At 41.5% G+C, this 27,755-nt stretch overlaps 1 protein-coding gene across 1 annotated transcript in view; it reads right to left on the reverse strand.

Annotated features, from left to right (window-relative positions):
• Positions 1–27,755, reverse strand: part of LOC108576169 (unconventional myosin-XV) — a 67,012-nt gene that overhangs the window by 22,146 nt on the left and 17,111 nt on the right. Inside the window, 22 exon segments of the mRNA XM_017939112.1 lie at positions 13,934–14,176; positions 14,566–15,562; positions 15,712–15,907; positions 15,981–16,192; positions 16,269–16,553; positions 16,816–17,288; positions 18,016–18,120; positions 18,836–19,620; positions 19,702–20,155; positions 20,378–20,554; positions 20,631–20,902; positions 20,981–22,002; positions 22,204–22,581; positions 22,858–23,015; positions 23,089–23,376; positions 23,572–23,901; positions 23,986–24,264; positions 24,340–24,517; positions 24,673–24,957; positions 25,109–25,218; positions 25,300–25,363; positions 25,429–25,517. Of these exon segments, the coding sequence (XP_017794601.1) occupies positions 13,934–14,176; positions 14,566–15,562; positions 15,712–15,907; positions 15,981–16,192; positions 16,269–16,553; positions 16,816–17,288; positions 18,016–18,120; positions 18,836–19,620; positions 19,702–20,155; positions 20,378–20,554; positions 20,631–20,902; positions 20,981–22,002; positions 22,204–22,581; positions 22,858–23,015; positions 23,089–23,376; positions 23,572–23,901; positions 23,986–24,264; positions 24,340–24,517; positions 24,673–24,957; positions 25,109–25,218; positions 25,300–25,363; positions 25,429–25,517 (7,380 nt within the window).

A 27,755-nucleotide genomic window follows, 5' to 3' on the forward strand; every position in this document is an offset into this window, starting at 1 on the left:
TCTCGAATCTCTACTGTTATTCGCCCGCCAATATTTGCATAGCTTCTTGTTGGCGCATAACGCGACACTTTTTAGATAGCGGATAAATTTTTTGCGTATATTTCTTGGAGAATTTCGGAATGTGTTAAAAATGGAACGAAAAGGTGACACTTTGTCTTTTTCGTAAAATAAAACGTGGAAGGTGTTACCTTTTTATTCCGGTTCTGACGTATTTTGAATGAAATGCGTGCAAAAAACATTTATAGAGTATAAGAAGAAGAAATATTGATAAATTAATAAGTTAGGAGTGAATGCGACGGAGCGGCGGGAAGATAACAGGAAAGGCTCTATTTTTCAACCTTTGATACAAGTTACAAATGTAGAAAACGTCGATGATAATTACTGCTTTTTTTTTCGAAAGCTACATGTAAATTCTCGCTGAAACTTGAACCTATGTATGCGAAAGAAACGGAAGAAGAAGCGGTGGATTACGTAAAATACTCGAAGTTGGAATGACTAATGCAAACGAAACTGCGCAAGTGGAGAGAAAAAGCGGTGATGCGCATTTAAATGGGCACCATTTGGGATAAGAAATTGGCTATGTTGATTTGACAGGCTGAACAGCCGCTATTTCTTTCCTTTTTCTACCCGTCACACTCAGTGTAGCACATTCGTAGAATTCCCTTGTTAGTTACGCAACACACTTGTTCGATACTTTTTCCACACGTCGTTCCGTCGAACAGGTAGAACAATCAGATACATCGATATCAAACCAGCCAACTATGAACAGACAATTTCTCCGAAAGAGATAATAATCCTTCTGTAACGCGAACGTAATTCGTTGTACAGAGATTACCACTCGGTTATTAAACTATTACTCCCCGGAGGTATTAAGCGGTGTGCAACAAATGACAGCGGCCGACCACAAATATTATAATTGCGCGCCAAAGCGGAAGTGACCAGAAAATATCGCTCTTGATTAATCCTCGTGTCACGATATCAACGAAGCTCCTCAAATTTGCTGTTTCAGTGTTAGTAGATCTCTATGAATCTCGGAGAAAAATTCGTCAAATTCCACGGACAAGAATGATCTCTCAGATGAACATATTGCGGTTCGTCAAGCTTGCTACTCTGTCAGTCACACGAAGAAATTCGTCAAGTTCCGTATAATCTCTCGAGATGAACATCCTCATCTTCGACATTCTCAGCAAAGTCGTTCACAGTTCACGGTACATTCAGGATAGAATTTGAAGGAATAATCGAAACGAACCGTAGGGGAAGTCTCACATGTCACTATTCCAGTCGATTCTTCTTTAGGATTCGGTCACCGACACTCACTCAGGCGCACGTTATCGACGCGATTAGGGCACAAGTGGTTCGGCAAAAGTCGCGACGCGATGCACATACGGGAGGACACAACAGCGTGTTGTGCGGTGTTTTGTGCGGCGTTAGTGCACCGCACGACGACAGTCGATGAACTGAAGAACCGTGCGGCTTCCGATAGACAGCGCTGTTCCCCGCTGGCTGCGCTCAGGCTAGCCGGCACCTTCGAAACACCGATATCTGGGTCGAGCCTTTCCACACGGTGTGTACCTGCGTACGTTCCGCGCAGCAATGGGCATACGATACGCGGTTTCGTTTGCGTTTCCAAGTGAATCGCTCGATAGAGAGTTGGAGGGAAGGTTGGATGGTCAGTTACGTGTCGCCACGTCGAGGTGTGAAAATTCTTTGGCTGATGAGACGGTTTTGTTTGGGGAAAATTCATCGAACGTGTTGTTGTTCAAATTGTTCCTGGGATTAAAACCTCTTGCCGTGTAATAACGAGTTAGGGTCGTGCCACAGATTTTTGTGAAGATCTGATAACAATGGTTGTGTCAGTAAGAAAAATTAATTTCAATTTTTTATTTCATTTATTAAAGCGAAGATTGGAAAATTTCATTAATTTATGATACACTAGCCTTTCTTAGTTAAGTCGTTGATTAAGTGGAATAGAGATTGTTCATTTGTGCAGCAATATCTGTTTGGTTGTTTTGAAAATTGCATTGAGATTTTCAGAGTTAGAATTGGATTTCTGAGACGGTTTTTAGCTCTTGTTTTGATGTGAATGGGAAGTATTAGAGGTACTACATGGGTTCGAACGAAATAAGTTAGTGGAAATAAATAGTGGACCTGATATTTTGGGAAATAATTGACAAATTTAGCTGAAATTTGGGAAAAATATTTTTTGTATTGCAGTTCTAATTTTCTACGAAAATTTGAGAAGGAAAAGGTGTGCAAATTTCCATTTTTCTGCTATCTAGACCAGAACTTTATCTAAAGTATGTACAATTAAGGAAATATGGATTCAGTCGTTATTAAAATTTGCATATCGCAAAATAGATAATATGTAAGACCTAGCTCATAATGTGAACTAAAAATATCGAGATTAAAGAAGCAAACAGAACAGAAACGATAGAGATAACGCAGGGCTGTTATAGTTTTCACGGATAAAAGGTTTCGATCGATTTATACTTTGTAATCTTGGATGCATTGAAATGTATGGACATCTAAGTATTTCATTCCCATCACTGATTCCATGCATCGAGAACATCCCAGTGCCGACGACCTGTTCCAAAGCCTCTCTTCTCTCTCTCTTCCACGTCGTTCCTTTTTTTATTTCTCATTGCACACCGATCGGAATGCGCATAATGAAGTGAGGAATGTGGAGTAAAAAGGTTTCCTCTGCGTGCTCTCGGAAGAACGAGCAGATTGCCAATAAGTGGGTCTAATGAATAAGGACATCGTGTGGTGGTTAGATTGTAACACTGTTTCTAGCAATTTCGTAATAGAAATAGAGTTACGATCTGTTGGGAAATTCTTCGATAGTTGTAATCGGGTAAAAAAGATCGGTGTACGAATATCTATCAAATTTCGAATGTGTAAAACACGAGAAACCTCTATATTTTTCGTGGCTAACTCGTGTAACAATTTATCACGAAATTATTCAAACAGCGTGTTAGCCATTAATAACCCAGTTTTTCTTCATTCATGAGAAGGAAATTTTTCTTCGTTCACGAGAGGAAAAATTATGGTTGAATGCAATTTTGTATTCTGATAGGAGGAGCAGGAGTTAACGAGACTTATAAAATATACACCACCGTATAGAAGTTTAATCGCTTCCGCTGAAATGCAGTAAAACTGAAAGTGACTGTAGGAGAAAAAAAAATGAATTAGGCGAGAATGATAAACGTCACTTTGTCGAGTTTGCTTTAAAATTAGAATTTCATCTAGTCGAACGAAACGAATTAAAACGAATTACGCTGTACTTTTGCGTTAAACTTATGAACGGTAATGTAAACAAATGTTGCGCAACCTGCCACGTGGCGTTCGAAAGGGTTAAGATTTGAGAATCGTTCGTTGAACTTGGATGGAATTGTTCGCGAGAGAGTGTTACAAGCGCGAATATTCCTTCGGAGATGTTATTCCCTCGATTGGTATGACAGAAGAGCGTTGGATATACAGTTTTCTAGTTACGAATGCATCGTGCGTTTGCGCGCGAACTGGTCGACGTTGTTTAGCAGTCAGCGTAAGAGCGCACAGCTTAAGAGCCAATTAACATAGGTCAGTGATGTTTATGACATAACAACGAGACTTTCGTTCCGTCGCCGTCGAAACAATGCATCTCTGTCAATTGATACCTGCTGTTGCTTTAATATTCTGTACGGTCGATAGAGCGAGATTTTAATCATTCATCGACCCACGAAAATATATATTCTCGTCGGCTCGTTCCAATCGAGAAGTTCTCCCTTGTGGCGCGTTGTAGAAACTGGGAATGTATTATAGAATAGAAACTTTCCAGCCAGTTTGATGCAGGGAATGCTCGTTCATTTCGTAACTTGCAAGTGAAATTTTCTGCTCGTCCTGTTTCATTAAACACCGTCGATTTTACTCGAAACGGAGAGTTACCGAGGAAACGTGCCCTCGTTAATATTCATCCACACGTTTTCGTAATGCTTATTAATTAGACGTCTTTAGCTTTTGTCGGTTAAAGAAAGGATTTTCGAGTAGCTTCTTTTCTCCTTTCTTTCTACGATAGATGAGTTGAAATTGTAATTTATTCGGTTCTCTTTGCACGCGTTTGGTTTTGATTTTAGAATAGGCGATTGTTAATTTCCGCGTTGAAAGGGTAGTTATTCGAAGGATAGAATTTACGTTTGAACGTAAGACGAAGGGTTTGCCATAAGTTCTTATCGGAGACAGCCGCTTAATGGCTCTTGCTGTTGGTAATAAGTGAACGTTGAGAGGCCGAAGGAGAAACCGCAAAGAGGAAGCAGGAAGTAAATTAATCTGGTTGATGGAAAATTAATTCTTCCGATGTTTCTTTTTCTTCTTCTTCCACTCCTACGGTCGATAAACAATCACGCAGGGTTGTTTCGTTGGTGAAATAATTAACGGCTGTTCGAAACCTCGATATCGTTAAGATAATCGTCGTGGTGACTTCCTGATTGCACCTCGAGAGTGACGAATGTGACAAACGATTCCCTGTAAAAACCACGCGAACGAAAAGACCGGCAATAAAATAGAAATCAAAGTCGGAAGTGATAGTTGGATACCGGGAACGATTGTAATTTCTTCTGTCGATAGATATACACACAGTCTGGTAAAAATGAAAATTCCTTGACCAGTGAAAGTAGCCAGTTGCGTGCCTTTTGGCATTGAAATCAACGCGATCTCTTGGAGTTAACGATTTTCTTTTCTTTTTTTTTTTCTCTTTAAATTCTACAGTGAGAGGAACTGTGTTTTTGAAAAAATAAAAGAAAAAAGAAGAGATAGAGATTTAACTGGAAGGGATAAGAAGGCTTTTGAGACAGTACAAATTCGTTGAGTGCATGAAAACAGGCCCCCCGTCACATTGAATTCCTGATCAGAGCTGCTCGTGAAAAGAAGCTACACAAAAGATCCGTGATTCATGCGTGTTCGTGTTACCAGCAGACGCACCTGTCTTTAACGGAAGCGAACGATTACACTTGGGACCCTGAAAAGGGTCCCATAATAAGCGAGCCTCCTCGAGAAAGAGCTTCCTCGATACATAGTTAAATGGAAATTCGACTGATGTGCGCGAAATAATTTTAACAGGTATATTTCGACGAATTTTTGAAGTGAACGACATTTAGAAGGATTTTTTTCTTTTTAATTTGGAAAGTATTTCGATAAGCGGACCTTGGAGAACAATTTGTGCGACGATTGTCATCATTTTCTACCGGAAGTACAGAGGATCCTTGCACGTGTAAAGTCTCAAGTCAAGTTCCCACGTTTCCACGTACACGTACGACCTTACGACCTCCATCTTTCTCCTCTTCCATTCTGTGATATCATTGATGATTTAGTAACCATGATGAGACAGAGGATTTTGCCATCTTGAATGAATTTTTGGTGTAAACTTTTAATCGAAGATGCAGAAATATTCTTGTTTAAATTGTACTTTGAAATATAGCTCGATTAATGTGTTCATCGAGATCTTTTTCAACTAGCTTTTAGTGATGATTTAGTAAAGGATTTTGCTGTCTTGAATGAATTTTTAATTGAAGATTTGGAAATATTATTAAATTCATTTATTTAGTAAGAACAGAATAATTTGTTCTAGTAATAGCTTGGTTGGAAACAGAAATTGTAGGTTTACTTTTTTTATGATAGACGAATTATGAAATTACACACTTTAAAAGGAGTAGTTTCTCGCGGCTTCCTTTAACTTCGATGAAACAGCGATTTCAGAGGCTTCCATTTTAAGGAAACTCGATCCAATTTCCGTTCGACTCATCGTGAAACGTTTTCAACGCTTTCTCGCCTGTCGTTCTTCCTGCAGGCAATTTTCTAACGGGTCGCATTTTTCATCAACTTTTTTTCTCTCTCTCTCTCTGCTTGCGTCGTGGGGATTCAGCGGGAAAAGAACGCGATCCAGGCGAAATCTTTTTCCCTGAACGCGATCTGTACGGCTGTAAAAGGAGTGTGTCGTGACCGGAAAGACCAGTCGAGTCTCAGAAAACTCTCCCCTGTTTCGCGATCGCGCATTTTCCATTTCTAACCACCTATCTGTCGCAATTCCCTTTTTCCTAAACGCTGCACATGCCACGAAATCGAAACTCAGACGTCAGTCTAGTTGCGACATTTCTCCTCGTAAGGAAGATACAAAACGAAGTTCAAATTTTTTCTGCACGATAAGACAGCTGTAATTTTCTTAAATTCATAAGTAAGACGTTTTTTCTACTTCCGTCGAACTTTCCTATACACGGTGTACAGATGTTCTTCCCTAAGTAGCGAGTGAAATTTCACGAAAATTGCTCTTAACTCTTTCGTTGCTGAATTAATTTTTTTTAAAAGAATTTCTTATTTATTTAACGATCATCGTGTCTGTAATCGTTTTTAAATTGAGATCAATTTTCATTTGAGCAGTCCAGTGAGATCTACGCTACACTAGTGAGTGAAATTTCAGGAGAATTCTTCCTCCTTAACCCTTTCGTTACCGAATTAATTTTTTTTAAGAATTTCTTACTTATCTACCGATCATCACGTCCGTAATCGTTACTATATAAATCGAGATCAATTTTTATTAGAGTACTCAGGTGAGACAAACGTTTCACTGGTAAAAAAAGAAAAAGGGTTAAATCCCAAAGAAAGATCCTCCGCCCTTAAATTAAAGATATCGTATGCAAAAAGCACGGTGAACTCACTCTATCGTCGTCATTTTCGTTGCACGTAACCCTTTTAAACAAGCCATAAGGGTGATTCATTGGCGGCACGTGAAGCCTCAGGACGCGTTCGAGATCGGGAAGGACACCGCGAGGGAGAATTTAGGCCAAGCAACGAGCGCCAGAGGGAGATAACGATCGTTGCCAGGGCCATTAGCAATTCAAACGGCTTCCGGTCTCCATGCTGGCATCGTGTACGCGAGAAGGAAGGTGTTGCCTCCGGTAAACACGAGTTGCTTGAACTCTGAATCGCTTGAAAGAAGCCTAAGTAGCTGTGCGCCTGAACGTTACGTGGCTTCGGCTCTTTCAGCTGGGGAATATACATACTATATGTATATACCGAAGCTGAGCTGCCACGCATGCAACGGTGTGCATCCGATCCGCAAAAATGCCTCGCAGAAACGAAGAGAGAAAAGTTAAAAAGAAATTTCTCGCGGCTCTTAATTGACTATGTACCAGTAACCGGCAGCTAATGATTCCCTCGATACGCCGGTATGAACGCATATTCGCCGGTGAACATCGGCTTGGGATCGAAATGTTCCTTTCGACACGGTTCTCACTTAATTTCTGAGTTCGTCGTTTGATAATAGTGAGGCAAGCTTATGCGTAACGTTACTCTGATTCTTTTCTTCTTTAACACTTTCCGCGGTAAGTGCAATATTATTGGTGGAACGTGATAGTTTTCTTCACGGAATTCTTTATTCTTGGATAATTTGAATATTCGGAATGTGTGAATTTCGGAATGTGCCGAGTATTCAGTGTTTGAATTTCGGAACGTGCCGAGTATTCGAATCACCGAATATTCGGGTTTTCGTAAAAATCGTATATTGCTATCGACTTCTTTATATTATCGAAATTATTAAATTCCCTGAGCGGAAGTTCACGGTGGCCCACCGATGACCCACGCAACTCTCAACGTGATAAAATAGACGAGAAGAGAGAATGTATTAAAGACAAAATCCAGCAAGTCTCAATGTTCCGCTGCAGATAAAGGATTAAAGATCGTTAAGGCAAAAAATGTAGCTAGACTAAATGATCAAACTGGGTGTCTCAAGAACTATACCTAATAAAGAAGTAGCTTTCTTCTCGTCTTGATGGCGAATCATTTGACCCTAACCGGTTCGATCGCTCCTTTCTTCGTCGTGTAATTACACCGCTGGTATGACACTCGATTTTTTTCCGAGATAGAGAAACCTACAAACGGAGAGATTGGATTTCCAATAACGTATGCACCCATACACCCGTGCACAAGAATCAGGTGTTTACAATTGCGACGGACGGACCTCTTTTATTCAAAGAAGAAGAGACATTCGCGGCAAGACGAATCGATAGTTTCTCCGTGTCGACGGGAGTTCCTTTTTTCTTTCTCTTCTTCGCCCGTAACGCGGAATGCAAACGCGCGATTGGTATATAATGCGACTGAGAATTGCATCGTAAATCGCGTAACCATGGAACGGCACTCCAGGTCGTAACTGCTGTTTTATTCGGGAAGAAATACCTACTGGACATAGAGATGAGACCTCATTGCATCGAAATCTATTTCATTTGCCCTGATAGCTTCATGATTTCGTCATTTTCTATACTCCTTCCTCGAACAACTTTAATTCATCGAGCATACCTGTTCGCTATTCTACGTTCGAAACCTTCACTTACGTAAATCATTACGAAATTACACGTATGTTGGAAATTCACCTTGAATGCGAAGGTAGCAATGTAACTGTTGTAATTCTCGAGAAACAATTTTTCGAGTTATTCTCGAAGAATCAATTTATCCAACGACTTTTCACCAAATACTCCATTTCTTCGTGACAAAGTTTTCAAATTACGACACATATGTACGTATACGAAAGGATGAGCATAGAATCGCAGTGAAAGTTTTGCACCAGACGATCCAACGGTGTTCACCACTGGAAGAGACATTCGAAAGGTGTAAAACAGGTAACAAATTGTTGTTTGCCTCTTTTGTCACGAGCCAAGTGACGACATCGTGCACGAACCGCGACGTTGCGTATTTACAATGGTCTAGCTGGCCGGAAGAAGTCGGCGGCGTCTTCGGAGCCTTTCTACGCGTTGCTTTTTAAACGCAAATTCCGCGAATCTCCCGTAATAATGGTCAATTAAATTCCTATTCTCATCGCCCAACGTGTGATCCCACTAGTACATGTTTTAATGAATCTAATTATATTTATCAATCTTTAAAACAAAAAAATTGTGTTATAAACGATGAACAACAGAGATTCTAAAATTTCTGGCGTTAGATTTGTATTTTTTCTTAATTCCACACCTTATGAATTTATGATTAATGTAAAGACTAGAAGTTTTATCGCGATGTTTTATCAGATGTTCCTTTTTCTTTTTTCAAAAGTGAATACAATCGAGCGATCTATGCACTGCTAAAGCGACTTCTGTATTAAGTAAATCTGATTAATGGAGAAATTTAAATTGCGATATCTCGCCAGGAATTATACAGCCGTAAATCTTTCTTCTGAATTGCAAATTCTCATTTAGGAATACTTAATATATCCTGGACCATTCATCACTGGAAGAAAGTTTTCGTTCAATTTCGACGTGAACAACCCGAACACCGATGTTTTATAAACATCTTGCCCCGTACCACCTGTTGAACATCGTACAGATATACTCTTGGTAATTGACGATCAATCTATCATTCGTGATTCACGTGCGATCGTTACGATATATCGTTAATACAGTAATCTATTCTATTCGAGTCTCCATTGCTAATTAAATACGTTATTTAATATTTCTTCGAACAGAGCAATAATTCCTCTCGTTTTACCATCACCAAAGTCACCAAATTTCCAAATATCAAGGAGAAATAATTCTTCTTATTTTATCATTTTAAGGATCGATAAAGTTCTCGGTTAGATTTCCAAGTACCGAGAATTTATTTCCTTTGATAAATTAAATCAGAAAGGTGATCCAAAGTGCAACCACTTATACATTCATTTATACAGAAATTTATAGCGAACCGTTGTACTACGGTCAATAAATTTTTTTCCCTCTTTAGAAGAGACAGTTATGGTCCTGAAATTTATTACGATATAGTCCGTAGTGGTGAGACAGAGCTAAAAAGGTAACAATCTGGAAACTCCGTCTGTCATAAAGGCGTTGCAGTGTGAATAAATATTATTCGACACGGTGAGCTTGTTGTGCAACGTTCGTCAAACTTTTCAAAATAAAATCGTCCTTGTGAAATGTGTCACAAGAGAGAGAGAGAGAGAAGAATTCTTTCGCGTGTGCTTGTTTTCATGACTGAATAGAGAAGAAACGGACCTTCTTTTTCAGGCTTCTTTGCTCTTGAAATTGTTGCACACACAAGCGGTTGAACCGCAAGCGATCGGCCAAGACCAATTAGCGACGATCGGCTTGGAAATTCTAACGGCACGATACTGTGCAATGTAACGAGGCAACCTCGAGGCAACGCCTAGTGTAAATTGCGTTTCCAGTGAGTGGTCATATATGCTGGCCAATGCCTCCTTCTTCTTTTCCTTCTCCGGGAAGGTATCGACGACCTATCATCAGCGTAGACGGTTTTCGATCCTCTCTGATAAAGAATAGATATCGATAGTGATCGAGATTTTCTAACTATAGCTCACACCAGTCTTTTTGGTAAAAAATCAACGATGCTTCTATACGAACGATTGAAAATTGCTTGTGGCTCGTTAAGGGATTACGATCCACTTTTTCTTGTTTTTTAAAGGAGTACCTTACCGAGACTTCTCTCTATGGAAATAGAGAGTGATTTGAATCGTGTAAAGATGGAAAGTGAAAATTGTAGGTAGAAAAATTTGTGCATTCTCTATTACTGGTTAGAGAGATGCAATTATGTGTTGTCTTTTCGATTGACAGAGTTACGAGGTCTTGCTACGCCATTGATCGTCGAAGTAAAATGATAGGACTGATCGATTGACTGGTCCCACGTTCGCAGAGAACGTAAGGGAATTCAATGTAGAAGTGTCGCACGAATATCGCGCTGTTCGTATTCAATGCCAGATTCATTTTTTAACCCTTTCGCTGCGGTGGATTTTAATACGTAACGTGTGCGGCGGACGGTGAATTTTTAACCACCGCTGCGAAATTTGTTGTTTGATTGAATTTTTAGTAAATTAAGGTGAAAGTGCACGAAGGATGAAATTAAGTATTAAATTAAGGTGGAAAGCGCCTATACGCGCCAATAGGAATGAAAGGGTTAATAAGGAAGAGGAACGTTATTTTTCACGGAGATAAATAACGGAATTGGAAACCCAGGAAACTTCCTAATCTTTACATATAAATTGGCTACAATAGATGTTAATTTTAGGCACCAGAAGTATTCTTCTTAGATAGTGTCTCTAAAGTGAAGAATGGATCGAGGTCGAGAGGGGTTTCGAAATAACGGTTAAACGAAGCATCAAAATACGGCTGTTCGGTACATTCGGCAATGGATCTACTGGTCTCGGCGTCTTTTATGATAATTAATCGGGATTCCATTCAAGCCACCTGACAAGATTACAAGCCATTGTTGCGTACAGTTCTGGTTCCGCAATTGCCAGGCGTTCCTTATCCCCGTACATTTCTTTTAAAACGTTTGATAACCTTTGTTAGGGAACGGTGTCTTGTGTTTCGTAACGGGAATCGTGTCTGGAATTATCAGCTTTGATATTCGATCGAATAGACAGAGAAATATTTCGTGTTTTAACACGACACGGTGTTTTAAGGCGAGTAAGTTGGTCGAATCGAGCGAAGCGATTGGAATTGAGGTTTATTCCTGGTGGAAAGTTGTTGGTAAGAATGTTAATGCGTTGATCGATTAATCCTGGAACGAATTCGATTAGTCTGCGACGTGCCGCAATTGTTTATGCAACGAATAATGGCTGCTTTTATTTCACACTCCGCTATTTCGTTTTGTATGCTGTCCTAGAGCTAACTAGAGGAATCTGCGAAGTGTATCGTGAATTTTTTGATGAAATTTTTCTGAGGTCTAGAGGAGGTTACCTGAAAGATTCTGAGAAAGTAGCGAGAAGTAACTCTTCCTTGTTTTTGAGAAATTAAAAAATTGAGAAATCAGGAAACATTGATGCAAAAAAATTTGTACGAGGGAAAGTTGCTTTTTACTACTTTTCCAGATTGTTTCAGGTGACTTGCTGTATACTTAAAAAAGATCTCATCAAAAATCTGAGGATAGATTTTGTAAGTTTCCTTCGTAAAGTTTGTTTCGTTTGTGAGACTATTCAGCTCTACTATTCGACTGTAAGGTTCAAGTTTAATTGGAACACACATGAGTCTCATTAGCTGTGTGTTCCTTTCTCATTTACATCGTGTTTGGTCATTCTCTTTTAGCACCGATACGTAAGTGCCTTTCGAGTAGTACCGAACCAGGTAAAAACCACGATTGCTCAATTTCGTTTCATGGATTTATAACATCGAGCTTCTTAATGGTAGCAGAAAATCGGTCGATTTCGTTCGAACAAGATTCGAGACGAATCCTTCGTTTGATGCACTATTGCTCGAACCAATTAATCTAACCAGGCCATCGAAACATTCCTTTCTCCTTAGCCTAATATCTTCAAGTAATTGTTGCTCATACATTGTGATTAAATTCATTGAAGATTTAGTTAACCTATTAACCCAAACTAGAACCAGTCCAAGTATTATAATTACAGTACTCCTCTGTTAGTATATCCAAAATTTCGTTCGTGTAGAATAAAAGAATTCTCATTTGGAAAAATCCGAACCAAACATTTTGACGAAGAAATATAATCATTAAAAAAATATGTGCTCCTGTAGCATTAATTCCCAATTAACGAAAAGTTCCATACATTCTATCCCCGACAAGTAGATCCTCGCCGTTCTATACCCAAGTTTCGCAGATTTAATCGCGTAAATTATCCCCTCGAATGAGCGTAAAAGCAGAGAAAACGCATCAGCGCGAGGCAAATGACAGAAGGACAAGAAAAGAAGGAAACGTTAGACCATCTCTCGTTCGTTGGAGGAATGATTGATCAATCCCTTGGTACAGTGTTCACTTGCCTCGCGATATTAGATCTGGCTAAAACGTATCCTAACGGAGCTATCGGATAGATTACGCCCTGCTTCGGGGCAACCAGTCCGTTTTTCTCTCATCCAGGGACATGTGTGGACGGTTCCCCGAGGACGACGTTACCCGGGATCGTCTTTTCTCGAGGAAATCGTGGGCTTGCTTTCCGCTACCCACGCATTATCTCGATGGAATCCGACGTATGTGCAGTTGATGTTGGCCACAGGGCTCTCTTCTATGCCCCACCTCGTCGTTATCCCTCTGTTTCTAGCGTTCATTACAGCCGCGTACCGATTTCCACACACACTCGTGATCGCATTACCTCACCGCGATTAATTGCGTAAGAGATCTGCGAACGCAGCTGCCGACCTTCGTGGATCCTGCCCGCTTCGGGATACGAGACGTGGGAAATTGAAACGATCGATCGATAGAGTGGAGGCACGTGTCGTTAATTCAGCAGGTAAACGAGCCTGTCTGATGAATTTTATTAGGCTAGCTAATTAACGCGGTGCAGTGACGTGTGATAATTAGAGATGGAGATTCTCGTGTGACGAATTAGAGGCGGAGGTTGTTGTAGTTTGCTCAGAATTAGACGGATGGAATAAATGTGTAATTAATCGAGAGAGATTTAAACGTTGTTTGATCTATTGAAACAGAATTAACCCAGATTTAGCGGGTCTACGCCAAGAGGTACGGTAGCTGTTTGCTGCGTTTCGGTATTTACTAAATAGAGTGCAATACTCGGAAAAGGATCAAACGAACGGTAATTACACCGCGTGAGAGTTGTTCGTTGCTATTAGCTTCTATTGAATTACGCGCGGCTGCCACGGGATTATTTGTGAATACGTGTACAAGTACACATTGTACGATGAATAGATTGATGCAAGTAACGGTTACCGAGCGTTCCTGCTAACTTTCTGGAAATGATTGCTCAAGGAAGCGACAAGTGGAAGTCGGTCAATCACGGTTTAACCATAAAAATTTTCGATTTCCTCTGATCGATTCTCTTTTTTTTTTTTTTTTTTGCATATTTTCCACCGGTGTTCGCCAGAGGGAAAAGTGATCGACATCAGGCCCGCGATTCGGCGATAATAAAGGTGTAAATATGGAATAATTAGACGTTGGGTCGCGTTTTACCGTACACTTTTACGTGGTCGTAAATGTCTCGTTGTTCGAAATGGGTTTCACTCACCAGTCTGATGTATGTGCTAATCATGTCTGTCAATTGCGGAGCTCGACTCGTGTGCAAGGGTAGCCTGACTCCCGATGCAATTTGCATCACGCACACACCAACCCTCGGTGAACTCACGGAGACGATTTCCTCCAGAGGTAAAGTCTCCAGGATGACTAAATCGCCGCTTGGAGTGCGTTTGATGAGTCGGAGGCCGTGATGAGATACAGCCACGTGTTGGGTTTCTGGGTGTTGCGGACCGATCTGAGCGAGAAAACGAATAAAAATAAACAAAATAGTCGTTGCTAAATGATATGCATAAAAACGACAAGAAAAGGAGTAGAACTGTTAAGTACTATGATAATCTCGTTACTCTAAGCTCGGACGACAATAAGATTTCGCTGCTTAGTGTCTCGGAGTCGGACTAGCAATAAAACTTTTGTTCTCCACCATTCGAGCGCGCGATTCTAATTTAACCATTGCATTTTTCTTCACGTTACTTTCATTTCGGGAATGCCACGTGTGATTAGCCATGTATAAACACCTATTATTACGTGCAACTAGCCGCAGCCGAATGCAAAAAGTACGAAACGAACGTGGCAAGCTTAGCTCGGTTTAATTAATAGTAAATTGCGAAAGGGTGGCTGGCTCACCGATACTGGAAATATCCTGGCGAAGTACAGGGGCCATTGTTTCGCCATGTCTACGACGTTCTTCTTGATGGTGATTTTGTGTTGAGTACTCTGCAAATTGTCCAAAGTGACACCGTAATTGTCCAACATCTTCAGCATGTTCTGCCTGTCTTCCTTCGTAATTCTGATGCTGGACGTGGCGAGAACATCGTAGGCTACTTGACAGAACACCAGATGAAGCGCCAAAGGACTGTTGAGTGTTTCGTTGGGTGCAAACACTTCCTTCTTCACCCTCAACGTCCAGGTGACTCTGTTGTACGTGAAGTGAGCGGTGGATGTCTGAGGATAGAGCTTGGTGTTCACAACCTCTTGGACCTTCTCTATCTCTGGCTTCTCTGCCGGTGGCATTACCGGCCTGAGAAATTCAGGCCATTCTTCGATTTCAATCCTCTCCATTTTATCGGTACGATGAGTAGACGCAACGCTCGATCTTCTGTCAACGTCACGATCCAATTTCTTGAAACTCTGTCGAGCTACCGCGAACGATTCTCTCGTGTTCGGCATCACGCCGAAGTCTCGCGACGACGGCATGCCGAAACTGTCTCTAGACTTCGGAGACACGTCTCTGGTCATACCGAAAGGATCTCGTTTCGAGCTGGAGTTCTCGAATATGTCTCTGGCGTATTTCGGATCGAAGATGTCGGAATTCAAGTCGCGGCGAGAATCGAAGTCCGAACTTCTGTCTCTGGCAGAACTGCCTATATCCGTGCTGTCCTTACCGTAGAAGTCTTTGGATTTTTGCTCCTGCGAGCGAGGCTTGTCGAAGTCGTTTCTGTACTCGTGGTTCTCTCGGAGGTGCTGCTGGGACGCGAAGATGTCTCGACTTTGGCTGAACATGTCGCGCTGGTTCTTGGAAAAGTGTTCGAATGCTTCTGAATCGGGGGATGTTCGGAAGGAGTCTCTGGTTTTTGGTTCCACCGGGGCTGGAGGCGATCTGGGCTGCGGCACTCCTGATTGACTGGAAGAAACGTTTAAATAGAATTGTATTCTACTTTTCGAGTAATTAATTTCGAAGCTAATGTGTATATTTAAAAAGTTTGAAGAGGAATAATAGTTGGAGGAATGAGGTAATATGCTAATGAGCAGCGGTAAAAGAAAAGAATATACCTATTGCTGTATATGCTTCCACCTCTAGGACTAGGGGGTTGCGGAGGTGTGACCGGAAGCGGAGGTGGCACAGGCCTCTCCATCCTTTCAATTTGCGTTCTGACAACTTGTGCTTGAGTCATCATGTCTGTCGTGCCTTTCGAAGTCACGCTTTGTGTGTCATCGGCCGTGGATGCATAATCATCCCATCGACCTCCTTTAACGTGTCATAGAATATTACCAAATCATTGTTAATTTTCCATGCTGGAGAGTAATCGATAAAAAATTACCTAATTGCTGTTCGAGCAGAAGTTTTCTATTGTCCTCTAAACGCTTCACTTTACCGTCTTCGCGTGGAAGAGCAGGCTTCTCGGTTGTTTTCGTGGATCTCACACTGTGATTCGCTGTCACCTTTTCTAATCTCTGTCTCATCTCGGAGCTGAGCTTCAATTTTCCTATACTTCCTGGTGATGGCCTCTGAGCACCTACTTCTAATCCAGACCTAAAGAAAGGTAGATTAAATATTAGGGAATTATTCAATTTTACAGAAAATTGTAGGAGTGTGAAAATGATGGTACTTTGATTTTTTCTTTTTCTTCTCTCCTTCTTCTTTGTATCCGTTCTCGTGTTTAGTTATCGGCGGTGGTGCATGAGATACAGAGGTCTTCTCTTCGCTTCCAACGATATTCTCAATTTCAAATTCCTCCCACTCCACACCACCCTCTGTGCTAGGCTCGCCGTCACCCTGATTGTATTCCTGATACTGAGGTGTGATCTTGCGTTGCTGTTGCTGCTGGCGCATCTTGAACTCTATGAAACTATCCTGACTCTGATTTTCGTTCGAGTCACTCGGTGGAGGCCATCTAAAATAACGATCAAAATTATCAGTGAAATTGATGATACTTGCCAAAAATTTGGGATCACTTAAGTCGTCACATTTTTTTTCAGATATTTCGATGAAATTCAAAACAGAAATATTTCCGTTTAAAATCTGACTCGAAGAATCGATCTATGTGATTTAAAAGGGTTAAATTTTCAATATTTTTCGGAAAGTTCTCGCATACCTTGCATAATGGTATCAAAATTTTGGTATTCAGTGTATTCCTGTCGATTTAAGTCACTCACCTCCATTTGCCAATTCGAACTGTCTTTGCTCGGCCATATGGATCAAGGAAAGGCCTGGATTCCGATGGATCATGGGACTCCAATGGTGGTGGCATAGGTGGTGGGGGTGGCACACCCTTGTTGTTACTCGAGTTGGACAAATTACTGTCCAGGCTGCTCTTACGATTTTTCAGTTCACTCAACACGTTTGTAAAGTTACTTTGTACATTGTTCTTATTGGAATTAGGTCTCTTAGAATCCGCTAGACCGGTTGATTTTTTATCACCCGTTTTTCTCTCGACACTAACTTTCCTCACTGCATACTCCACGCTAGTTTTACGAACTATTTCCGAGTTTTTCCTCGGCGGACTTTGAGATCGATGAATTTGAGCTTTCACCGTCATTTCTTGACGTTGACTGTTCGCTGTTTGAGCTGGTGCAGCTTGTTTCTCTGTCGACCAGAGTTCATCATCCTCTGGTTCTCTGAATGATACCTAGCAATATTCCAAATTCCCTTTGACATTTCACACAGATCTATATTACAACTTTCTAAACATAGTTCGCAAGTTAAGTTCAGTGATATATGTATAATAAAGGTATTTTACAAACATAAACGATATTACAAACATGCTCGAAATGATTTTATTTTGTGCTGATATATATATATGTATGTACAGTGCTGTGAAAAAATTGCAGATTCGTATCGATTTATTTCAACGACAAAGTTCTTCCCGCTAATTTGCGTTCTTTTGCATAAGAGAAAGGTGAACATAACGTGTGTGTGCATTTCAAACGAAAGTGACTCATCTTCGCTCGTCCTTTATCTCCTCTATTGACGTAATACGATCTTCTAATATGAGCAACAAGTAATTACAGATTACTCCTGGTAATAAACCGTTGTCGAGCCACATTAACCACTTAAACGATTGTCAACCGTAAACGACTATCCTTCGTAATACGTTCTTAGCAAAGTGTGTTTCATCAAAAACCCACATTTTCCCACACCACTGTACCGTTTCGACTTGGCAAATTCTTCCCATAACCGGTTAATCTCACCGAACATATGTTACAACATTTAGACAAGTTCTGTCTAATTTGATCATGGAAAAATAATCGATAAGTCTTTTAATAAGCCGAAGTTATCACTGACGTGAATCGTTCGACGGTTCATTGTTTTTTTTTCTTTTTTTTCTTTACTTGTTAGATGAAATCAGTAGGTACCTTGGAGTAGCGTCCAATAGAGTCATTGGGCCCCATTTGGGCACCATTTTGAGGGGCTGGGGGGACAAGATTCATACTGGAGGGGCCTGCGGACACCACCGTGCCCTGGAAACACACACCCATGCCGCGATGCGGCTCAGAAGCCTACAGGAGATGGTCCAGAAGGACATTTTCTCTCTCTCTCTCTCTCTCTCTTTCTCTATGGTGAGCGATCGCAAACACTGAAGCTGTTGGTGCAGTGTTGCGCAACACCGGTCGTGTTAGTACTTAGTTATGTGATCGTGAAAGTGACGCACGAAATGACGGCTATCCATTCGTTGTGATGACATTTAACATGCAGTTTCTCAGTTTATGTATAGACGTTACGAAATTCGAGTCGAGTATTATTGTGCGATAAGGAATGATGCTGTGTGTCCGGGGTAAAGAAGAATTCAATCGAATATCGAAGTGTGACTTGTCTTCTTTACACAGTGTACACGTATGTCTTTACGTGAGTGTGTGTGTCGCGATTTTTATACGCGGTAAAGTGTGTTTACTTTGGTATCTCGATGACTTTCTGGGACTAGAGAAACAGAGAGAGGATAAATTGCGGTTTCATCGTAGGCACCAGGAAATTAGTTTTGACATAACCGTTGGTAAACGTTGTATTTTCTTTTTCTTTTTTTTTCGCGAATCAAAGGAGAATTGCAAAATGTTCGACCAAGTGAAATCTTGCGAGATTCGTCGATAGACGTCCCAAAAAATAATCGAGCAAATATTTCGTGTCCCAATGTTGTCGATGTCATCGTTATTCACGATTTATCGTTTGATCGTTTCTCACCGGTTGCTGCGACGAGTTTTGAGGGCTCTGCACAAGCAGCTGCTGAAGAGCTTGATTCTGTGCCAACAGCTGCTGTTGAATCTGTATATTTTGAGCCATGGCGCTTTGCAGGAAAGCTCGTTGCAGGTTCTGCTGATAGGCCATCATGTCGTTGTTGGGATTAGGCGGTGAATTTGGGTACTGAGGAAGATTCAAGCCTTGCATATTGTAGATAGGTATTGGCATGAATCCAGGACCCATGTTCATGTTGGTACTCTGAGCTGGAGGCACTTGTTGAGCTGCGCTGAACATCGGCATCATCATAGGCGGTGACATCATTCCTGGTGTAATAGCACCGAAATTAAAAGTCGCGTTCTGATTCGGTATGTCCATGTTGCCTCCTCCTTTGATCTTCTCGGATAACTCTTTCGCTGTGATCCTTTCGTTGCTGGTATTCTTGGTCATCGTTTCGATGAAATCTTCCATAGTTTCGAGATCACTGTTCTTTGCTAAATCTTCGAGGATTATGATACCACTTTGTGATCTCTCGCCCTTCGTACCCTTAATGCTAGCTGCCAAGCTTCTAGCATCGGATAGCTCGTCTAAATTACCATCCAGAACTGGCATAAACAGCTCGTCCAGGAACTGATCCACATCTGAAGCTTGACTAGGTACCCTAACTCGTCTCACATGCGACGCCAGGGAAGGAGCTTCGCTCGTGTCAGACATGGCCGAGGATTTCACGCCGTACTCGCTCTTCTCGATGTAGGCACGACTTGATTGACTGCCTGGCAGTGCTCGTTTGCCTTTGAATTGAAAGGATGGTAGATAGTTAGGTGTGAAAATTATTAGATCGATTATCTTTTTTTTTTTGTGGAAATACTTACCAGGGTATTGAGATTTGATGAATCTCGTCTGTGATCGGATGTAACTGCTCTTGTCATCTTCAGACCTTCCAGTTTGACTGACCGATTGAATATCAGGATACTCGAAGTCTATCGTTAGGTCTTCCTCTTCGATGTTCGGCTCCGTTGTCCTAGTTATCCTGCTGTACTTCCTCTCCTGCGTGATTTCACTTCTCGTCATGTATTCCACGTTACTGACAGCTGACGTCTCGCCAATTCGTTCGAGACTGTGATAGCGTTCGTTCAATTTCGACGACGATAATCCTAGATTCGCTAATTTCACCGGAGGTGGTACCACTTCGGGTTGAAGCAAATTGTCCAAACTACGGCTACGTTGCTTCTCTTTCTCGAAGTATCTGTCGTTCAGGGCAGATTTTCGCGACAGACCAGTGTCTGTTGTGCTTTCCAACATTGCTTCGTGAGATTGCTTCCTCACCTGAGCAACAAATATAAAATACATATTTTAAATAGTGGATCTCATTTTCTGGAATTTTTGTTTAACACGTTCGCTGCCACCGACGCAGCATATGCGGTCCAGAATGCATTGCACAGCGTGCTATCAATTTTCCGGTGGCAGTGAACGTGTTAAAAAGGAATTTTTTCGTTTTGCAAAAATTTTTAACGTTGGTAGAAAAGATTAGCGAGAAATTTAACTTACCGATGGCTTCGTCACAGGTGGCTGTGGTGGAGGAACAGCAGGTCGCCTTGGCGATTGAATTTCTGGTTCGACAGGTTTGTCCACAATCTTAGGTACTGGTTTCCGTTCCAGAGGTTGGAAGGTTTTCAGAACCGGTGGTTCTATTTCCTGCTCTAGCTCTCGAATTATCTGCGCGTGCTAAATAAACCACGGAGAATTTTATTATATCATTCACTGCCATCAAATTCTTCGTTCCGAATACTAGTGTACCTACTTCTCTCTTTTTGATAGGAGGGAAACTGTTCTTTCGCTGCTCCAGGAACATGTGTTTGGCAGCGGGGAACGCCGGAGCCAGTTCCATTTCTGAAATTAGGTCTAAGACATAGTCGAAACCATTCGTTTCCGTTACAATGGCATCAGGGCCGTCTAATTGATTCCACAAGGTAATTGTCCATCCAGAATTGTCCACGCCGTGATTGTGGACAGCGAGATTGGCTAGCTCTTCACAGGTTGTCCAAGAATCCACTGCACAGGTGATCGTCTCACCTGGAAACAATAGAGAATACGTTGATTTAAATATTTTGTTGGAAACAATGCCGTGTGTTTTATTGAGAAATGTCTCACCATCGTAAAATCCGACGCTTAGAGCCATATTGACGCGATTTCTGTTTGCTCTCCATTCCAGTACACAAGGAGGATAATTTCTGGGTATATGATGAACGACCTGTTGATTGTTACTCAGTATTCTGAACATTGTTCTCTCTCCTTGCAGTAGCTTCCTTTGACAATAAGCCTTGTAGCCGTCGTACGCGTGGTCAGACACGTATTTCAGGAAATACTTGAATAGAGTAGGACTGGGTTGAAAAGCTGACAGACAATTTGACAACAATAACCAGCCTCGTTCTTTGTTCGCGTCGTTTTCATTCTTCCACGTTTGATTGGCCAATTGACATAGAATCTCGTCTCTCAGTTTTTCATTGACAATTCCTTTGTTCACGATATAGTCGCCTAATGCTTGTTCTCGTTTGCCACTTAAATTGTTCTCGTTCATGAAACGAAGGATCATCTTGAAGATCATCAAGGAGTCTGTGTAATCTTGGTCGCGAGCTTTAGCCAGGAATGGTGTCTTTATGGGTTCTCGTTTCATCCCGAAGATGTGGCTTTTGAAGTAAATGTTGGTGAATTTGGAGAACTGGTGTTGATCTATGTCGTTTGGTAGAGTGTAACTGTGGTGCATGGGTATCACTTGACCCACTACTTTCAGTAGATTTCTTTCTGTGTGCGTAGGCTGCCAATCTGCAAAAATAAATAGCACATTTCAAAAATTAATCGATAATTTTTTCTACAGCAGAGAGTAAAGTAATTAAAATAAAATGTGCGTGATCAATTACCGTCTTTGTTGCTTCGCTTTTGCTCGTTCCTTACTGGCACGCTCAATTTCCGCTCTCTTAGCCATCTCCTCTTTCAATACCTTAAATTTCTCACGCTGTTTCTTCCCCCTGTATATTTTCTGTGCCATAAGCACACCTTTCTTCAACGCCTTGAACTTCTTCCTCTCGCGATAACCTCGGTAAACGGCTTGAATTAGAACTGTGCTTCGTGAGATGTTGAGGAACCTTCTCCTCGCGAGGAACCCTCTGGTATATCTGCATTCAGACGATTACAAAATTCTCGTTAAATTTTAATAGAAAATTTTTGGAGCATCTGAAGACACGAAACTTCAGTTTTGAAGCGATTAAAAGTAATTTATGGTATCGAAATACGAGTTCTTTTGAGCTTTTCACAATTTTTCTATTCAAATTAGTCTTCTATTTAAATTATTTTTCTATTCATATTTCTATTCATACCTTTGAACAGTTATGGCAGCTCGCTCCAAAATCAATGCTCTGTTGTATTCCAAAGTTCTTTCCAAGGATTCTCTCAAGAATACCCTGGTCAGACCCAACTGATACTGAGATTGCGCTTCCTTCGGTGCAGCTTTGTCCAAGATTATGCGACAAAGCTCTTTATTCGGCGCTCCTCTTGGCAGATGCGTGGAAACGAGGTATCTGTATCGATCGACGAAGTGTCCAAAAAGAAGTCGTACCGGATAACCAGTTTTTCGTATGCGAATCGTCTCGAGCATCCCGGTGTAACGAAGTTGCTCGAGAACACAGGGCATGTCGAATTTCATCGGCGCCTTCTCTGTGTTCGGTTTGATGCATCTCACGAACCACGGATTACACCTTGGAGAAAAATAATTAAACGTACGTCAGGGAGAAAATTAATCTCTTCCGGAGATTAATCTTGGATGTCTCGTAGAAGTGAAACTTCGTTAAAATTTAATTTCCATTGAATGCTACGAAATTAGCTGTTTCATTTTTCCTCGTTTTGCGTGAAACACTTGACACTTGGAGTGAAATGGCATAATTTACATACTAGTTCGACGCGCTTGTCTACGAATCAGAGCATTGACACAGACACAGTATTTTAATTCGAAGAGAAATTTGCGATGTTCTTACTGAGACATAGAGTCGAGAAGTTGTTGTAGACTGTCGTGAAATCGAGCAGACACGGTTGGTGTCCTTGGTTTCATGGTGACGAATCTGCCGTTCGGTTTGTTCATTGTTTTATTCGCTTCGTGGGTTGTCCTTACATGCTGGAACATCTTGCTGACCATCTAGAAAAGGAATGGATCGATTAATGGAGAATTTCAACGATGAATCCTTCTCTGAAAATGGCAGAAAACTTACAGATATTTTGCTACTTATCAATAATTCCACAACGTCCGGTCTCAGTGTGTCTCTATTTTTATCCAAGAATCCTTCGACGTTGTACCAAACTTGGCCTGCGTAGTGTTTAATAGCGAACTCGGCGGAATTCATTCTCGGTCTCGAGTACAATTCGCTCAAGGCGTGATTGTAATGGCATTTTTCTAGGAACGACAGATCTGTCGCTTTGGGAAAATTGCTCTCGTCGTCCAACAGATGAAGAATTCCAACTGGTTTCTTTGCGATCAGATGTATCACCGGCAGGTTGTCCTATATATCAAAAGCAGAAGTTATTTTAATTCCTGTAATAATGGACAAAGTGGCGAACGATTAATTGCACACGATATATCAATTTCGCGAAAGCTAATCTCTCGTAAATCTTCCCAATGGAAATTCATCGTGATATTTGTCCGGTTATAATTAAGCCAATTAATCCCCCCCTGACGAGGCGCAACTTTCACTTACGGTATAATTGATGGTCGTCCAATCGATTTTTTCCTTAGCGTACTCCTGTTGCTCGAGCTTGAAAATGTGCTTGTTGAAGTAGAACTGGAGGTTCTCGTTCGCGTAATTGATGCACAATTGCTCGATGCTGTTCTCCGTGAAATTCTCGAAGCCGAATATGTCGAGTATCGAGATCGCGGCAGTCTGCTTCGTTCCTTTGTAGACGATGTGATTAACACGGGCGACCAACCAGGAGAACAGGGAACTGTACAGAGCCTTGGCGAAGGCATCTCTGGCATCCAGAGCCTGATCGATATTCAACGCCGTGAAGACTCTCTCGTTTCTCGCTTCCTGCGAACAAATCTCGTTTTACCTTATCCTCCGACACACAGATCCCCGAACGTAGCAATTTCTCATTCTTTCCCCCCCACGTACTGTCGTTTTGGTCGTGAGTGCTCTGATAATTCCGTCGGAGTTGACCTGCAGAAGATGAGCTGCCCAACGTATCTCCGCATCAGAACCAACCTCCACGCCTTCTTGACCGTGCCTCATCTGTTTCCGGTGAAAATACACGTTTCCAAGGTGCAACACGCTAGCTAGTATTTTAAAAATCGTGTCTTGCTCCTCGGAAGTGAATCCCAACACTTGCATCGCTGATAGCAGGGCTTTGAAGTCTTGGGTGTCGCTCTTTCCATCGATCTCGCAGTTTCCACCCTGGTAAAATGGAAACAGTAATGTAATTTACTCGTTGGAATTAGTTGGGTAGGTGGTTTCGAAGGTTCTAGTAACCTGGTTCAGGTAAAAGTATTTGTCTGGGGTCAGCAATCCGTACTTGTCCCTGAGCTGCTGATCGAGACCCGCCAATAGTTCGTAGAACACATGGTAGTTCCTTTCTTCCGAGGCTTGCGTGACTATTCTACTTTTCTCGAGGAGATACTGGGTTATTCTTCCTCCTACGATCACTCCGCTGAAAATAATTATTAATTTAAACTCGAGGATCCTATTAGCTGGCGATTAGATCTGGATTCAAGCTTTCACTTCGATCGACCGATTAGAGGATTTTGACTTTTCTTTTTTTGCTAATTAGAATTCTTTTCTTTCTTCCAAGGATCGTATACTCACTCCCTGAAATAAACCTCCAAATATTTGCCGAATCTGCTGCTGTTATCGTTTCTCGGCGTCTTCGCGTTCCCGAAGCTCTCTAATAATGGAGTCGCCTCGAGAATCTGTTCCGTGACGAGATTGTTGGGTGCTCGATTAACAGCGGCCAGGTATTGCATTACGAGTTTCGTAGATTCCGTTTTTCCTGAACCGGATTCGCCGGAAATAACAACCACTTGATTCGCGCTGGCATTATTTGCCGCAGTTACTTGACTGTACGCCGACGAACCCACGGCAAACAGATGACTGGAATTGCACGGTAATATTTGTTCCATTAATAGAGAATATACTGTGGAAAAAAGTGTTACACAAACGGGAAGCTTGCATTGTTGCGTTACATTCTCATTATGTATGCACGTCTCTTTTTTCTTTTTTTTTTTCAAACTATGAAACTCACGGAGGTAGTGTGCCTAGTATTCGTCCTTCGTAGAGTTTTACTTGGTCCAAGCCGTAAATGTCGAACATTTTGTAAGGATTCACCGCCACTAGGATGCTCCCCGTGTAAGTCTGTCGTTTTTTAATTGTGTTAATTGATGTTGCGGTAAGATGTTGATTGTTAAGTAATGATTAAAAGTGTAGGAGACGTACGTATATTAATTCCTTGTCGTATCGAATCTTCAGGTTCCATAGTAACGAAGCTTCGTTGAGGTCGCTGTAATTTTAACAATGTCTGAAAATAATAGGATTCATTTGTTAAATGATAAGGAGAAAACTTACGTTAACTGAATCATATCTTCCACTCCATTTTGGCCAAGATCCTGTCTTGGTTTCACCCCGCTTAGGTTCGTCAGGGTGAAGATTTGTGGCTGAAACGTAACGAGATCAATTCACATATCAATATTCATTTTTTTTAAATAATTAATTAAAGGTAAGGGGGAATGCAAGGAATGTCACAAAACTGGATTTTCGAGAACATTTAATTTGGTTATCTTGGATAATTCTTCAGCAGTATTTAGGATTCTCTGTATTAACCTTTTCAGGCTCAAGGTAACGGTCTATTGTTATCGTTTTTTATCATTTTTTATTGCCTGCTATCGGCAAATTTAATCGTTTGCAAATCAAGATAATACATTTGCAGTTTGCATTTTTGCTTTTTTCTCAATTTTTCACATTATATTTCGGCCAGTTCCTGGAGTTGTTGCTTTACCAAATTTTTCATAAAATTTCATAGATTTTCTTCGTTAAAAAAATCCTCCGAGCTCTCTAAAAATCGCCGATCTTAAAAGGGTTAAACAGAATGTCGCTGCAAGTAGAATATCAATTTCTACGCTATTTCAAGAAGATCCTAGGACGTTGCTTCGCACCACATTACATTTTCGACGATCACACGGACACAGAGGTACGTCAGTGGTTCCGGTGTCCTCCTCGTCTTAGGCCTCAAGGTCGCGTCGTTGGATCTCGTCCTCCTCACAGTACCCTGTCTCCTCGAGTATCCGCTAGAGTCGCTGTCTCCATCCTCTCGCGGGTAGACCCGAAAAAATTCGCGAGAGGACGTGGACGAGGTCGTCGAGAACTCAGTCGAACCATCCACGGATTCTTGAAGAAAGTAGTCGTGGTCGTCGCCGAGGGTACGCGCGTCGAAGGCCGACTTTAAATTCTTCAGCACCGATTTGGTCGTTTTGTAATGCCACTCGACGAAGTCTTGCTGCGGCGCGCACAGGCACACATCATCGTCCTTGCATCCGAAGATACTTTCTTTCGAGCGTAGCCTTGACTTTTGAACAGGAACATCGTAGCCGGACGAGTCCGTGGCAAATTTCTGACACCGACATCCCGCGAAACATCTGTCCGGTTCGCTCCTTGAATCGGGATAAAACTTGTCCGTGCTACTCTCACTCTGAGTGTCTGAGTTAACCTCGTCTGAACACGATGTTTCCACTCCTTGACGAATTGTCGGAACGTCGTAGTGATGATCTTCTTCTGTGGCCATGATTTATTCAACGATAAACGGCCAATCTTGCTTAGAATTACAGACAGGAAGAAAATGAAAGCTTCTGCGAGAATTTGTTCCAGAGAAATATCTTAGAAGACCTAAGTAAAGTCTGAGTAAAGTCTAGGTTGTTGAAAGGAAGTTCTAAAAATAGGATCACTAGTTTGAATATTTATCGACGTTTCTTTTTTCCGTGCCAATGTATTTCCACGCGTTTAAGTAAGTCCTCGTTTGAAATGCGCCGAAGAAGTCTAGGCTGTCGAAGGAAGATTCTAAAAATAGGATCACTATCTTGAAATCTGGACGACTATTCACGAAGTCGTCTTCGGAATAATTATCGACGTTTCGTGTTGTTGGTTTTTCACGCACACACGTTCTTCACGGCTCGACGAAGAAGGTTCTCCAAAAGTGGCTGGCCTGATCCATCCTTTTCCCAACAGCGTCTCTCTTCCTTCAGGCGGCTTTTGCCTGATTTTCTCGACGGTTGCGACCCGATCTCCGGAGAGAATGCGCGATAAAAAAGGAAGATTCACGCGAATTCACATAAGACGCGAAAGCCACTAACGTGGGACTTAACCGGATACCGGGTTGCCTGAGTTTGCAGTTGCGATTCCATTGGCGTCGGCGCGTTACGATTACGGAGAAGGCGCGATTTTACGGAAGGATATGAGCGTTTTGCCGGCCTGCTATGTTGTAGTAAACAGAAAGCGATCCCGTTACCGGATTTTAATGAACTCTCCAATCCTTCATGGAACTATGACGATGAATTGAAAGCGTTATTTCACCTGGTAATTTCAAGCTGTTTCTTAGGCGCAAACATGGATCCGGTAATTCTCGTATTTGCAAAACTAGTTTCTTCGAGTGATCCAACGGCTGGGATAATTTTTATTCGAACAATACATTTTTTGACAATTTTAAACGAAATTACCGATTGAAGATACTTCGTCAATTGTCAGAGATTGTTTTTATCGAATAGGTGTTACTGCTAATAAGAGTTGAGTAGTGTTTGCACAGTTGTTGAAACCTAAGTACGACAATAGCATTGTGCAAAGTTAATGTAATACAATTGTTAAATGTCTCATTTCTACGCCTCTGTGCACCGTCATCTATAATG

The sequence above is a fragment of the Habropoda laboriosa genome, unplaced genomic scaffold, assembly GCF_001263275.1.
Source record: "Habropoda laboriosa isolate 0110345459 unplaced genomic scaffold, ASM126327v1 scaffold212, whole genome shotgun sequence".
Lineage (NCBI taxonomy): Eukaryota > Metazoa > Arthropoda > Insecta > Hymenoptera > Apidae > Habropoda > Habropoda laboriosa.